The sequence below is a fragment of the Salmo salar genome, chromosome 20, assembly GCF_965601325.2.
Source record: "Salmo salar chromosome 20, fSalSal1, whole genome shotgun sequence".
Classification (NCBI taxonomy): Eukaryota; Metazoa; Chordata; class Actinopteri; order Salmoniformes; family Salmonidae; genus Salmo; species Salmo salar.
Genome location: NC_138310.1, coordinates 11,517,330 through 11,530,617, shown reverse-complemented (window position 1 = coordinate 11,530,617; position 13,288 = coordinate 11,517,330). Strand labels below are relative to the sequence as shown.

At 45.9% G+C, this 13,288-nt stretch overlaps 1 protein-coding gene across 6 annotated transcripts in view; it reads left to right on the top strand.

Annotated features, from left to right (window-relative positions):
* mef2cb (myocyte enhancer factor 2cb) overlaps positions 1–13,288 on the top strand; it is a 98,738-nt gene that overhangs the window by 81,577 nt on the left and 3,873 nt on the right. For all 6 annotated transcript variants that reach the window (XM_082966193.1, XM_045702953.2, XM_045702954.2 and 3 more), the window contains 3 exons: positions 10,855–11,030; positions 12,297–12,426; positions 13,068–13,203. In XM_082966193.1, coding sequence (XP_082822319.1) covers positions 10,855–11,030; positions 12,297–12,426; positions 13,068–13,203 — 442 coding nt within the window. The remainder of the gene's footprint in view (positions 1–10,854; positions 11,031–12,296; positions 12,427–13,067; positions 13,204–13,288) is intronic.

The window sequence follows — 13,288 nt, the reverse complement described above, 5'->3', positions numbered from 1 at the left end:
GGGATCTTAGGGATCAGAGGTGTTATACCTATGCTTTTATTTATCCTTCTGTCTTTTGCTCTCTCTTTCTATGTGTCAAATTAAATCCAATCAAATTTTATTAGTCACATGCGCCGAATACAACAGGTGTAGACCTTACAGTGAAATGCTTACTTACGAGCCCCTAACCGACAGTGCAGTTTAAAAAAATACGGATAAAAATAAGAGATAAAAGTAACAAGTAATTAAAGAGGAGCAGTAAAAAATAACAATATATACGGGGGGGGGCTGGTACAGAGTCAATGTGCGGGGGCACCGGTTAGTTGAGGTAGTATGTACATGTAGGTAGAGTTAATTAAAGTGACTATGCATAGATGACAACAGATAGTGGCAGTGGTGTGGAGAGGGGGGGCAATGTGAATAGTCTGGGTAGCCATTTGACTAGGTGTTCGAGAGTCTTATGGCTTGGGGGTAGAAGCTGTTTCGAAGCCTCTTGGACCTAGACTTGGCGCTCCGGTACCACTTGCCATTTGGTAGCAGAGAGAACAGTCTATGACTAGGGTGGCTGGAGTCTTTGACAATTTTCAGGGTTTTTCTCTGACACTGCCTGGTACAGAAATCCTGGATGGCAGGAAGCTTGGCCCCAGTGATGTACTGGGCCATTCGCACTACCCTCTGTAGTGCCTTGCGGTCGGAGGCTGAGCAGTTGCCAAACTTGGCAGTGATGCAACCGGTCAGGATGCTCTCGATGGTGCAGCTGTAGAACCTTTTGAGGATCTGAGAACCCATGCCAAATCTTTCAGTCTCCTGAGGGGGAATAGGTTTTGTCGTGCCTGCTTCACAACTGTCATGGTGTGCTTGGACCATGTTAGTTTGTTGGTGATGTGGACACCAAGGAACTTAAAGCTCTCAACCTGCTCCACAGCAGCCCTGTCAATGAGAATTGGGGGCGTGCTCGGTCCTCCTTTTCCTGTAGTCCACAATCTTCTCCTTTGTCTTGATCATGTTGAGGGAGTGGTTGTTGTCCTGGCACCACACGGCCAGGTCTCTGACCTCCTCCCTATAGACTGTCTCGTTGATGTCGGTGATCAGACCTACCACTGTTGTGTCATCGGCAAATTTAATGATGGTGTTGGAGTCGTGCCTAGCCGTGCAGTCATGAGTGAACAGGGAGTACAGGAGGGGGCTGAGCACGCACCCCTGAGGGGCCCCTGTGTTGAGGATCAGCGTGGCGGATGTGTTGTTACCTACCCTTACCACCTGGGGGCGGCCCATCAGGAAGTCCAGGATCCAGTTGAAGAGGGAGGTGTTTAGTCCCAGGGTCCTTAGCTTATTGATGAGCTTTGAGGGCACTATAATGTGTAATGTGTGTGTGTGTGTGTGTGTGTGTGTGTGTGTGTGTGTGTGTGTGCACGCTATGTCTTAATGACCCGAGCATCATCACACTGCATTATACGACCCTTTAACCACTGTTTATTTCCTCTATCTTGACAACACACATACGTCTCATTTTGTTTGGATATTTTAACTCATTCATAGGCTATCTACTATCATATGTCTTGAGCAAAATACATTTAACATGGGCGTGGCTCGCCATAATGTTCCTGTGGAAAGTAAATCAGGCCATGTGTTTGTGTGTGTCTGCATTTATTTGCATGAGTTTGAATGGATTTACATGTGTGTTTGTGGGGTTATATGTGGTCACAATTTGCTGTACAGATGATATTCAACGGTTTGTCTTATAGTGAGCTAATAGGCAATTGGAGAAGCCCTCACAGATAGGGCACAGACAGCAGAAGGAGAGGGGGGAGTATTAGACTGGGTCTGAGGGATTAGTTTCTCAGTAAGGGGGTCAAGGGAGCACAGCTGGGCAGCCCTGTCTGGTCCCCAGGGCTCCCTGGTAGGGGTCAGAGCCCGGTCCCTCTGTCTGGCCCCTCACACACTCACACACACACACAACAGAGCCGTTTGTTGTAGTGTGTGTTCCGTCGGCAGCGTGCTCCGGAGCGTGCTTCAAATGTAGCCTTTGTGTCGCCGCGGCAATGAATAGAGGCACTCTGTGAGGACCCAGTGCGCTCAGCCGCGGTGAAAACACGCCATGGAGAGAGATTCATGTGGAACTAAAAAATATTCCATTAAAGTCCCTCTTAAATCTTACAGGGGGAAAAACCCCATGATGAATATTCAGCCATTCATGTGTGCAGGGGGAGAAACAGGGAGAGACACAGATGGAAGCGTTCTGTGAAGCCGGTCATAGGTTTTAATGATGTTCTGGGTTATGTGTGACTCAGTGTGAGGTGGCCGCTGTTGCAGAGGTTATTTGTTCGCTTTTGCTTTGAAAAGCAGATTGTCAGTGGTGAGTGTTTTGACCTAGTGTTTGCTGCAGACGTTTGATTTTCTTATCAAATGTCCCTCGTTCTTAGAGAAACACACATACAGCCCCTTGTGCCACTCATGCCATGGGTGCCAACATTGTTAGATAGATTTGATTGATAAGCAACACATGACACAGTTTGATACTGGAAGGTCGAGTTGTCACGGCCTTGGTGTAAAAGCGGTGTGGCTGTGTGTGTTTTTACATCTCTATGTGTGTGTCTCATCTTTCAACCCCTTGGCCAGCTTGGGAAAGAGAGAGTTAGATGGAGAGAAGGAGAGAGAGAAAGATGTGAATGATCGAGGTGAGAGGTGACAGGGGCTGGTTCATTCTCCTACATGGTGAAACAAGCAGGCAGAGCAGAGATCAAAACCGCTGCTGACAGCTACATACTGTAAATACACAAATGGACATGGAAGGTGTTCTAAAGCTGGGAGTGGGACACCCTTCATCGACCTGCTCTCATTGTCTCTCTCTATATCTCCACAGGTCACAGGCAAATGCACACACACCCGCACATGCACACAGGCCTGACACACACGCGCACACACACACACACACACACACACACACACACACACACACACACACACACACACACACACACACACACACACACACACACACACACACACACACACACACACACACACACACACACACACACACACACAAGTGTAGAAAACATTAGGAATACCTTCCTAATATTGAGTTGTACCCCCTTTTGCCCTCAGAACAGCCCCAATTTTTCAGGGCGTGTACTCTCCAAGGTGTCGAAAGCATTCCACAGGTATGTTGGCTCATGTTGACTCCAATGCTTCCCACAGTTGTATCAAGTTGGCTGGATGTCCTTTGGGTGGTGGACCATTCTTGATACTCACGGGAAACTGTTGAGCGTGAAAAACCCAGCACTGTTGCAGTTCTTTACACAAACCGGTGCGCCTGGCACCTACTACCATACCCCGTACAAAGGCACTTAAATCTTTTGTCTTGCCCATTTACCATCTGAATGGCACACATACACAATCCATGTCTCAATTGTCTCAAGGCTTAAAAATTATTCTTTAACCTTTCTCCTCCCCTTCATCTACAGTCGTGGCCAAACATTTTGAGAATGACACAAATATTAATTTCGACAAAGTTTGCTGCTTCAGTGTCTTTAGATATTATGGTCAGATGTTACTATGGAATACTGAAGTATAATTACAAGCATTTCATAATTGTCAAAGGCTTTTATTGACAATTACATTAAGTTGATGCAGAGTCAATATTTGCAGTGCTCACCCTTCTTTTTAAAGACCTCTGCAATCCGCCCTGGGCCACATCCTGACTGATGGCAGCCCATTCTTGCATAATCAATGCTTGGAGTTTGTCATAATTTGGGATTGAGAACTTGGGATTTGGGATTGAGAACTTGAGGTCGATGTTTTGTTCCCCGAGCCACTTAGTTATCACTTTTGCCTTATGGCAAGGTGCAGCATGCTGGAAAAGTCATTGTTCGTCACCAAATTGTTCCTGGATGGTTGGGAGAAGTTGCTCTCGGAGGATGTGTTGATACCACTCTTTATTCATGGCTGTGTTCTTAGGCAAAATTGTGAGTGAGCCCACTCCCTTGGCTGAGAAGCAACCCCACACATGAATGGTCTCAGGATGCTTTACTGTTGGCATGACACAGGACTGATGGTAGTGCTCACCTTGTCTTCTCTGAACAAGCTTTTTTCCGGATGCCCCAAACAATCGGAAAGGGGATTCATCAGAGAAAATGACTTAACCCCAGTCCTCAGCAGTTCAATCCCTGTACCTTTTGCAGAATATCAGTCTGTTCCTGATGTTTTTCCTGGAGAGAAGTGGCTTCTTTGCTGCCCTTCTTGACACCAGGCCATCCTCCAAAAGTCTTCGCCTCACTGAGCGTGCAGATGCACTCACACCTGCCTGCTGCCATTCCTGAGCAAGCTCTGTACTGGTGGTGCCCCGATCCCGCAGCTGAATCAACTTTAGGATACGGTCCTGGCGCTTTCTGGACTTTCTTGGGCACCCTGAAGCATTCTTCACAACAATTGAACCGCTCTCCTTGAAGTTCTTGATGATCCGATAAATGGTTGATTTAGGTGCAATCTTACTGGCAGCAATATCCTTGCCTGTGAAGCCCTTTTTGTGCAAGGCAATGATGACGGCACGTGTTTCCTTGCAGGTAACCATGGTTGACAGAGGAAGAACAATGATTCCAATCACCACCCTCCTTTTGAAGCTTCCAGTCTGTTATTCGAACTCAATCAGCATGACAGAGTGATCTCCAGCCTTGTCCTCGTCAACACTCACACCTGTGTTAACGAGAGAATCACTGACATTATGTCAGCTGGTCCTTTTGTGGCAGGGCTGAAATGCAGTGGAAATGTTTTTGGGGGATTCAGTTCATTTGCATGGCAAAGAGGGACTTTGCAATTAATTGCAGTTCATCTGATCACTCTTCATAACATTCTGAAGTATATGCAAATTGCCATCATTCAAACTGAGGCAGCAGACTTTGTGAAAATGTATATTTGTGTCATTCTCAAAACTTTTGGCCACGACTGTACACTTATTGAAGTGGATTTAACAAGTAACATCAATAAGGGATCATAGCATTCACCCGGTCAGTCTATGTCATGGAAAGAACAATGTTTTGTACAGTGTAGATATACAATACACAGAATAGACCCTGACACAGCTCTACAGAAACAGATGCACTCTGTCCTGTTTGCCAATCCTCTCGTGCAAGACAAGAACCTTGAGACGAAGACACAAGGCCTATTCTTACAAAAACAGCTCAATGATCCCTATATCTTTGTCCATAGCCTGCATAGATACAGTAGAAGGTGGGATGTTAGCTAACTAGCATGGCGCCATAGTTCAGTTGGTGGATTCAGATTTCAAAGCACGTTAGGCCAAACCTCAACGGAAGTGCCTGCGTATCGAAAGTGGGATGGAACACACCCGTTAGACCACAACAGGACATCAGAAATTGTTCAGTAACAGTTAAATGTACATTGGTTTAACCACACCAGCCATGTGTGTATGTGTGTCTGTCTGTCTGTCTGTCTGTCTGTCTGTCTGTCTGTCTGTCTGTCTGTCTGTCTGTCTGTCTGTCTGTCTGTCTGTCTGTCTGTCTGTCTGTCTGTCTGTCTGTCTGTCTGTCTGTCTGTCTGTCTGTCTGTCTGTCTGTCTGTCTGTCTGTCTGTCTGTCTGTGTGTCTGTGTCTGTCTGTGTCTGTCTGCGTGTGTGTCTGCGTGTGTGCATGTGCATGAGGCCTAGTAGGCACATGTTAAAAGTTCAGAGATGCACCTTTAGGCAAGGCAGCCAGTGTGTTAGCGTACAGTCACAGTTGGCATCCACAGACTTCCTCTGCCTACATAAATAGCCTTCACCTTTGCATCCCCACTTCAAATCGGATGATCTCGCAGACTCTTATCTGGGCAGCGAGTTTTCATTTTGGTACTTCCTCAAAACGGTTGCTTCTTGTCTGCCTCAACTCACTGCTCTATTCTGCAGCGCGAGGTGGTAGAGGGAGAATAATAAAGGTTTGACTGTTAGTGTCAGTGTCGGGACGATCATGTCTTGATGTCTTGGACTCACAGAGCTGCTGCACGTCTGTAGTCAGATGCTTACTACTGTATTTGCCAATCTGTAGCCAAGTTGTTAAGATACGCACCCAATCCATGATATATTCCAAAGTATCTTCAGTTCAGATCAACCTACTGTAAACCAGTCACTAGCAGCTGTAGAGGACCTCTAGCATTCATATCGCTTGCCAATTGCCTGCCTTAGGTAATAAAGCCCATCTCCTGGGCTATAGCCAGTCTCCAGTCATATTCAGAGCCTGAGCTGTTGTCCTAAAATGGCTGCCTGAAATCCCCTCCTCACCGTACGCTCAGCCTCTGGGCCGGGAGCTATGAATCAGATGGGCTGTACAGTAACAGCCTTACCTTGACTTGACCTGACATACATTGATAGCTGTCATGTTCAAGTTTTTTAGTCTGGGATGTTTTGGACAGTCTCCGTTTTCTACACGTAATTCTCCGATATTTTCTAGTCTTTTCCGGCTATTTTGATTCGCTATTCATGTCTCTCCACGTGGGCTCACTCAACAGCACAATAGTCCAGCGATGAGGATGAGAGAGGCAAGCAGAGCTGATGAGGCAGCTGGATGGAGTGGCTCTAGGAGAGGCTCCCATACAAAACACACAGGTGCATCCATACACGTGCTCTGTGCACACGTACACTGTCATGACAGGCACACCTCAATGGACACATGCATTCATCATTGACATGTACAGTAATAGACACATTCAAAGTCACACACACAGACAAGTGCTATTTGATACACACACTCACACATGAACTCTGACACTATAGTAACACAATTTTACACATAGGGACCCAAGCATGCAGACGCACACACACACACACACACACACACACACACACACACACACACACACACACACACACACACACACACACACACACACACACACACACACACACACACACACACACACACACACACACACACACACACACACACACACACACACACACACACACACAATAACTCATACATGGATGCACACACACTGTTTTTCTAGTTGTTGTTTATTGTCACAGCCTCATTTTCTTTCACCGCTAGCGGTCGTTTACTCTTCAGATTGTTCAAATTGAGCTTTCGAGACTTTTCATTTCCAAACAACAAAAACCTCACTCTCAAATTAAACAAAGATCAGCGGGGGGAAATTGCTCAGGAAGACATCTGCGACTCATTTTCCCCTGGAGTATATGATTAGGAAATTCATTTATGTCTAACGTATAATTCCTGCCCCTCTTTCAAGTGGGAAACGTCCATACTGCGCTCTCTGTTCTACCCCTAGGAATGGGGAAAAAGCAGGCTGCGGGATTGGGTTAGAAACAAAGCATATACACTGCTCACTCTCTCTTGTTTTTAATGGGATGTTGCTGGGAGGGTGCCCCACTGGTTTGTGTGTGGCGTGGGTGCTAAACTCAGTCCTCCAGTCAGTCTGTCGGAGGAGGAATGTGGATTGGGTGTCTACCCCAAAGCAGGGTCTTTGTCTAGAAGACGCAACACATGTGTTTAGCGCTGATGGCCAAATGATGGGTCCTGTCCCTTTGTGGTCTCCAAGGCCGTAATTTGATGTTTTTAACACGACTCACTGGCTATCACTGGCTAGATGCAGGGTAAATGACAGTGACAGAGGTAAAATGGACATTTCTCTAAGAAAGGAAAGAATATGTCCTCACAAACCAGCCAAATCAGGCGGAGATGGGAGAATTGTGTGGGATCACTGGGTGAAAGTGACCTCTCTCTCTGGCTCTAGGACAGTAGCATCTCCACTCCACTAGTTGAATAATTTGAATATTTGAGGTAATGGTTTCCGCAGTACAACATGAAATCAAACTTTGCTTGTCACATGCGCCGAATACAACAAGTGTAGACCTTACCGCCAAATGCTTACTTACAAGCCCTTAACTCTTCTTGAACTGCACTGTTGGTTAAGAAAATATTTACCAAATAAACTAAAGTAAAAAATAATAAAAAGTAACACAATAACATAACAATAACGAGGCTTTATACAGGGGTACTGGTACCGAGTCAGTGTGCGGGGGTACAGGTTAGAGATAATTTATACATGTTGGTAGGGATGAAGTGACTATACATAGATAATAAACAATCACTAGCAGCAGTGTATAAAACAAATGGGGGGGGGTCAATATAATAGTCCGGTGGCCATTTTATTAATAATTCAGCAGTCTTAAGGCTTGGGGGTAGAAGCTGTTAAGGAGCCTTTTGGTCCTAGACTTGGAGGTCTGGTACTGCTTGACGTGCGGTAGCAGAGAAAACAGTCTATGATTTAGGTGACTGGAAGCTCTCTCAATTTTATGGGCTTCCCTCTGACACCGCCTATTATATAGGTTCTGGATTGCAGGAAGCTTCGCCCCAGTGGTGTACTGGGCCGTACGCACTACCCTCTGTAGCGCCTCTGTAGCCTGGTGATGCAACCAGTCAGGATGCTCTCGATGGTGCAGCTGTAGAACTTTTTGAGGATCTGGGGACCCATGCCAAATCTCTTCAGTCTCCTGAGGGGGAAAAGGTTTTGTTGTGCCCTCTTCACGACTCTCTTGGTGTATTTGGACCATCATTGGTGATGTGGACACCAAGGAACTTGAAACTCTCGACCCGCCCCACTACAGCCCCGTTGATGTTAATGGGGGCCTGTTCGGCGTTTTCCTGTAGTCCACGATCAGCTCCTTTGTCTTGCTCACATTGAGGGAGAGGTTGTTTGCCTGGCACCACACTGCCAGTTCTCTTACCTCCTCCCTATAGGCTGTGTCATCGTTGTCAGTGATCAGTGTTGTGTTGTCAGCAAACTTAATGATGGTGTTGGAGTCGTGTTTGGCCACGCAGTCATGGGTGAACAGGGAGTACAGGAGGGGACTAAGTACACACCCCTGAGGGGCCCCAATGTTGAGGATCTGCGTGGCAGATGTGTTGTTGCCTACCCTTACCACCTGGGGGCGGCCAGTCAGGAAGTCCAGGATCCAGTTGCAGAGGGAGGTGTTTAGTCCCAGGGTCATGGGCACTATGGTGTTGAACGCTGAGCTCTAGTCAATGAACAGCATTTTCACATAGGTGTTTATTTTGTCCAGGTGGGAAAGGGCAGTGTGGAGTGCGATTGAGATTGCGTCATCTGTGGATCTGTTGGGGCGGTATGCGAATTTAGGCAGGTTACCTTTGCTTCCTATGGCCAGGGACAATGGTGTTCTGCTTGAAACATGTAGATATTACAGACTCAGTCAGGGAGAGGTTTAAAATGTCAGTGAAGACACTTGCCAGTTGGTCCGCGCATGCTTTGAGTACACGTCCTGGTAATCCATCTGGCCCCGCGGCCTTGTGAATGTTGACCTGTTTAAAGGTCTTGCTCACATTTGCTACCGAGACCGTTATCACACAGTCATCCAGAACAGCTGGTGCTCTCGTGAATGCTTCAGCATTGCTTGCCTCGAGGCGAGCATAAAAGGCATTTAGCTCGTCTGGTAGGCTCGCATTACTGGGCAGCTCGCGTCTGGGTTACCCTTTGTGGTCTGTAATAGTTTTCAAGCCATGCCACATCCGACGAGCATCAGAGCCGGTGTAGTAGGATTCAATCTTAATCCTGTATTGACGCTTGCTTGTTTGATGGTTCGTCTGAGTGCATAGCGGGATTTCTTATAGGCGTCCGGATTCGTGTTCCACTCCTTGAAAGCGGCAGCTCTAGCCTTTAGCTCGATGCGGATGTTGCCTGTAATCCATGGCTTCTGGTTGGGATATGTACGTTAGGGTCACTGTGGGGACGACGTCGTCGATGCACTTATTGATGATGCCGATGACTGAGGTGGTATACTCCTCAGTGGCATTGGATGAATCCCAGAACATATTCCAGTCTGTGCTAGCAAAACAGTCCTGACCACTTCATCTGACCAGAGAGCGGGGGAGAGCTTTGTATGCATCTCTGTAAAAATTTGGTAAAACTGATTCAAGTTTGCCTGCATTTAAGTCCCCGGCCACTAGAAGCGCTGCTTCTGGGTGAGCATTTTCTTGTTTGCTTATGGCCTTATAGAGTTGGTTAAGTGCGGTCTTAGTGCCAGCATCGGTCTGTGGTGGTAAATAGACAGCTGCAAATAATATTGATGAGAACTCTCTTGGTAGATAATTTGGTCTACAGCTTATCATAAGGGACAATACTTCGAGACTTCTTTAATATTAGACATCGCTCACCAGTTGTTATTGACAAAAAGACACACACCCCTACCCCTTGTCTTACCAGACGTATCTTCTCTGTTCTGCCGGTGCATTGAAAATCCCTACAGCTCTATATTATCCATGTCGTCGTTCAGCCACGACTCGGTGAAACATAAGATATTACAGTTCTTAATGTCCCTTTGGTAGGATAATTGTAATCATAGGTCATAAATTTTATTTTCCAATAATTACATGTTAGCAAGTAGAATTGATGGCAGTGGGAGTTTACTCGCTCACCTACGGATTCTCAAAAGGCAGCCCAATCTGCGTCCTCTTTTCCTCTGTCTTTTCTTCACGCAAATGACGGGGATCTGGGCCTCGTTAACTCGTTAAAGGAAAAATCTTCTTCCAGTTCGTGGTGAGTAATCCCAGTTCGAATGTCCAGAAGTTATTTTCGGCCATAAGAGACGGTAGCAGCAACATTATGTACAAAATAAGTTTTAAAATAAGTTACAAAGCAAAAAAATGAACAAAATAGCACAATTGGTTATGGGCGTGTAAAACGTCAGCCATTCTCTTCGGCGCCGTCTTCAGCAGCGCCGAATGCGCCGAACATGCTTTAACATGCTACTGTTGTCTGAGGACAATCTGTAGGATACAGTAATGACGGTCTTTTGAAATGTATAATTGATGGCTCCCTCGCTCTCTCGTCTCCCTCTCTTCTCATTAGGCAACGGCTACGGGAACCACCACCGTAACTCGCCCGGTCTGCTGGCCTCTCCGGGTAGCATGAACAAGAGCATGCAGGCCAAGTCTCCCCCACCCATGAACCTGGGTATGAACAACCGCAAGCCAGACCTGCGTGTGCTCATCCCCCCTGGAGCCAAGAACAACATGCCCTCCATGGTGAGTTGCTCATTCACTTTACCCCCAGGCCCAGTTCCAGTCCTGATCCCATCCCCCCTCACCCCTGTTTGTCATTCGTCTTTTTTACATATGTCCCTTCAGTTGATTTTCTTTCAATGTGTTCTATTATCTTCTTGAGTGTTTGTTTTAAGTGGCTGAAGCTGTCCGATATATGTGCTGTCATAAGTTATGATTTTAATAAGATAGATAGACTGTTAGTGGAGTACAGTAGTAATAATACATTTCCTTTTTTAAATGAGCTTCTGTTTAGTAGCCTCACTACTAGCAGTTCCATCCTTAGAACCACACCCACCTGCTACTTCCATCCAATGAAACTAATTTGAATGTATCGCCCTCCCCTCTAATGCCATCAGTCTGAGGATGTCAATCTGCTATTGGTAAGTTGGCCCGTCACTCAAACTAGCAACCAAAAATAATAACAATCTCTAAACATCATCCACCATCCTCAGTTAGATAGAAGGGAGACCAGTCATTATGCTTTAACAATAGAAATACATCAACCCTAACTGAACCAGTGCCTTATAATTCTATGGGTGTAATTGTGTTGCTCCCAAGAGCTGCTCGAAGGTCAGTGATTACTTTTTACGATGTTAAGGTTAGGATTGAAGTAAAGAGTAAGATGATCCTCGTTGTCCACAAAGGGGCAACTTCCATGATCTGCGGCATGCGTTGTACATGTTGGAATGAAGGGGGGGGCGTTTTTGCCAGGACCTAGGGTGACACCTAGTGGTATGTCTGAGTCATTGCATCCTATCATCTTTCCTCTCTCATCCCCCTCATTTCAACCCCCTCCCTCATTCTTTCCTTCTATGTCTGCTTGACGGGCGTTGCATGGCAACTTAGCATACATGCTTCCCCTCTCTCAGAACCAGGAAATGAAAGGCAACAAAAGGAACACTTTTATATGGCATTAAACCGCCATAATTTCTGCACCACCCTGCCACAATAAAGTGCCTCTCCCAGCCGTTGCTGTTTCTGTTGCCGTGGAGACCAGCAGGGTTACTATAGAGACAGCGGAACCTCAGGAGGGGTGGTAAATGATAGGGTTGGCAGGGTTCAGCAGTGCCGCGTGTCAAGTGATTAATTTCCAAGAAGCTGGCATCTTGTTCATTCTTCTAGCATCTGCGGAGCAAAAAAACAAAACAACTAAGTCTATTTTTATTCTCTTTTTTTTCTTTGGTGCTGACTTTATTTGTGATGGCACTCATGCTTTTCCGTCACTCTCTTTTTCTCTTCCCCTCATAGAACCAGAGAATAAACAACTCCCAGTCAGCACAGTCATTGGCCACCCCTGTGGTTTCAGTAGCAACGCCCACCCTACCAGGACAAGGCATGGGCGGTTACCCATCAGCCATCTCCACTTCATACGGTACTGGTAAGTACCACTGCTTTTACACATGTTCTACACAAACACACATGCACATACACATACACACAAACTCAGTCTTTGTCACATATACACTCTACATCAGTGTGTGTCCTTGTTAGTCCTTTCAGGGTATCAATGAGTCTGGAAAGTGAACTATACATGGCACACACTCGCCCCGCTATTTACATTTTTATTTGAGGATTTATTTGATTCTTATTGATTTGATAAGATCTATATCTCATACATACAGATTTGCATGACTTCACAGACATGATAGTAAATACAAGCATGCTCATTATCCAATAAATATAGCATTTTAATGCAAAATCAGGTAACAATAAGTTGTCCGGCCCTGAAACATGGCTTCATTGTAATGTGATGTTAAAAACATTTCATTTCAAAAACCTAACAGCAGGTGGTGCTGTTGATACACATATATCCCTCAATGCAACACTCCCACACCCACTGTGACTCATTGGCACATGTGTTGGCCCAGCAGGAAAAAATGTATAAGGAGAAAGAAATTGACTGTTATACTATTCATTTCAGTAGTCATAATTCAAAACGAATGTACTTTACAAACCTGTTTGAACTGGCCTGAACTGGTTTTAACTGGTTGCCTTCTCTCTCTGTGTATGTCTGTGTAGAATACTCGCTGAGCAGTGCAGACCTATCCTCCCTGTCCGGCTTTAACAGTGGTAGCTCCCTCCACCTGGGCTCCATGAGCGGTTGGCAACAACAACACCTCCAGAACATGCAGCATTCGGCCCTCAGTCAGCTAGGGTGAGTATATGGAAATACAAACAAGCAGTAGACAAATCAAAGAAAAGAGGGACGGATATTGAAATGAAGCTTGTTGGCGAAACTA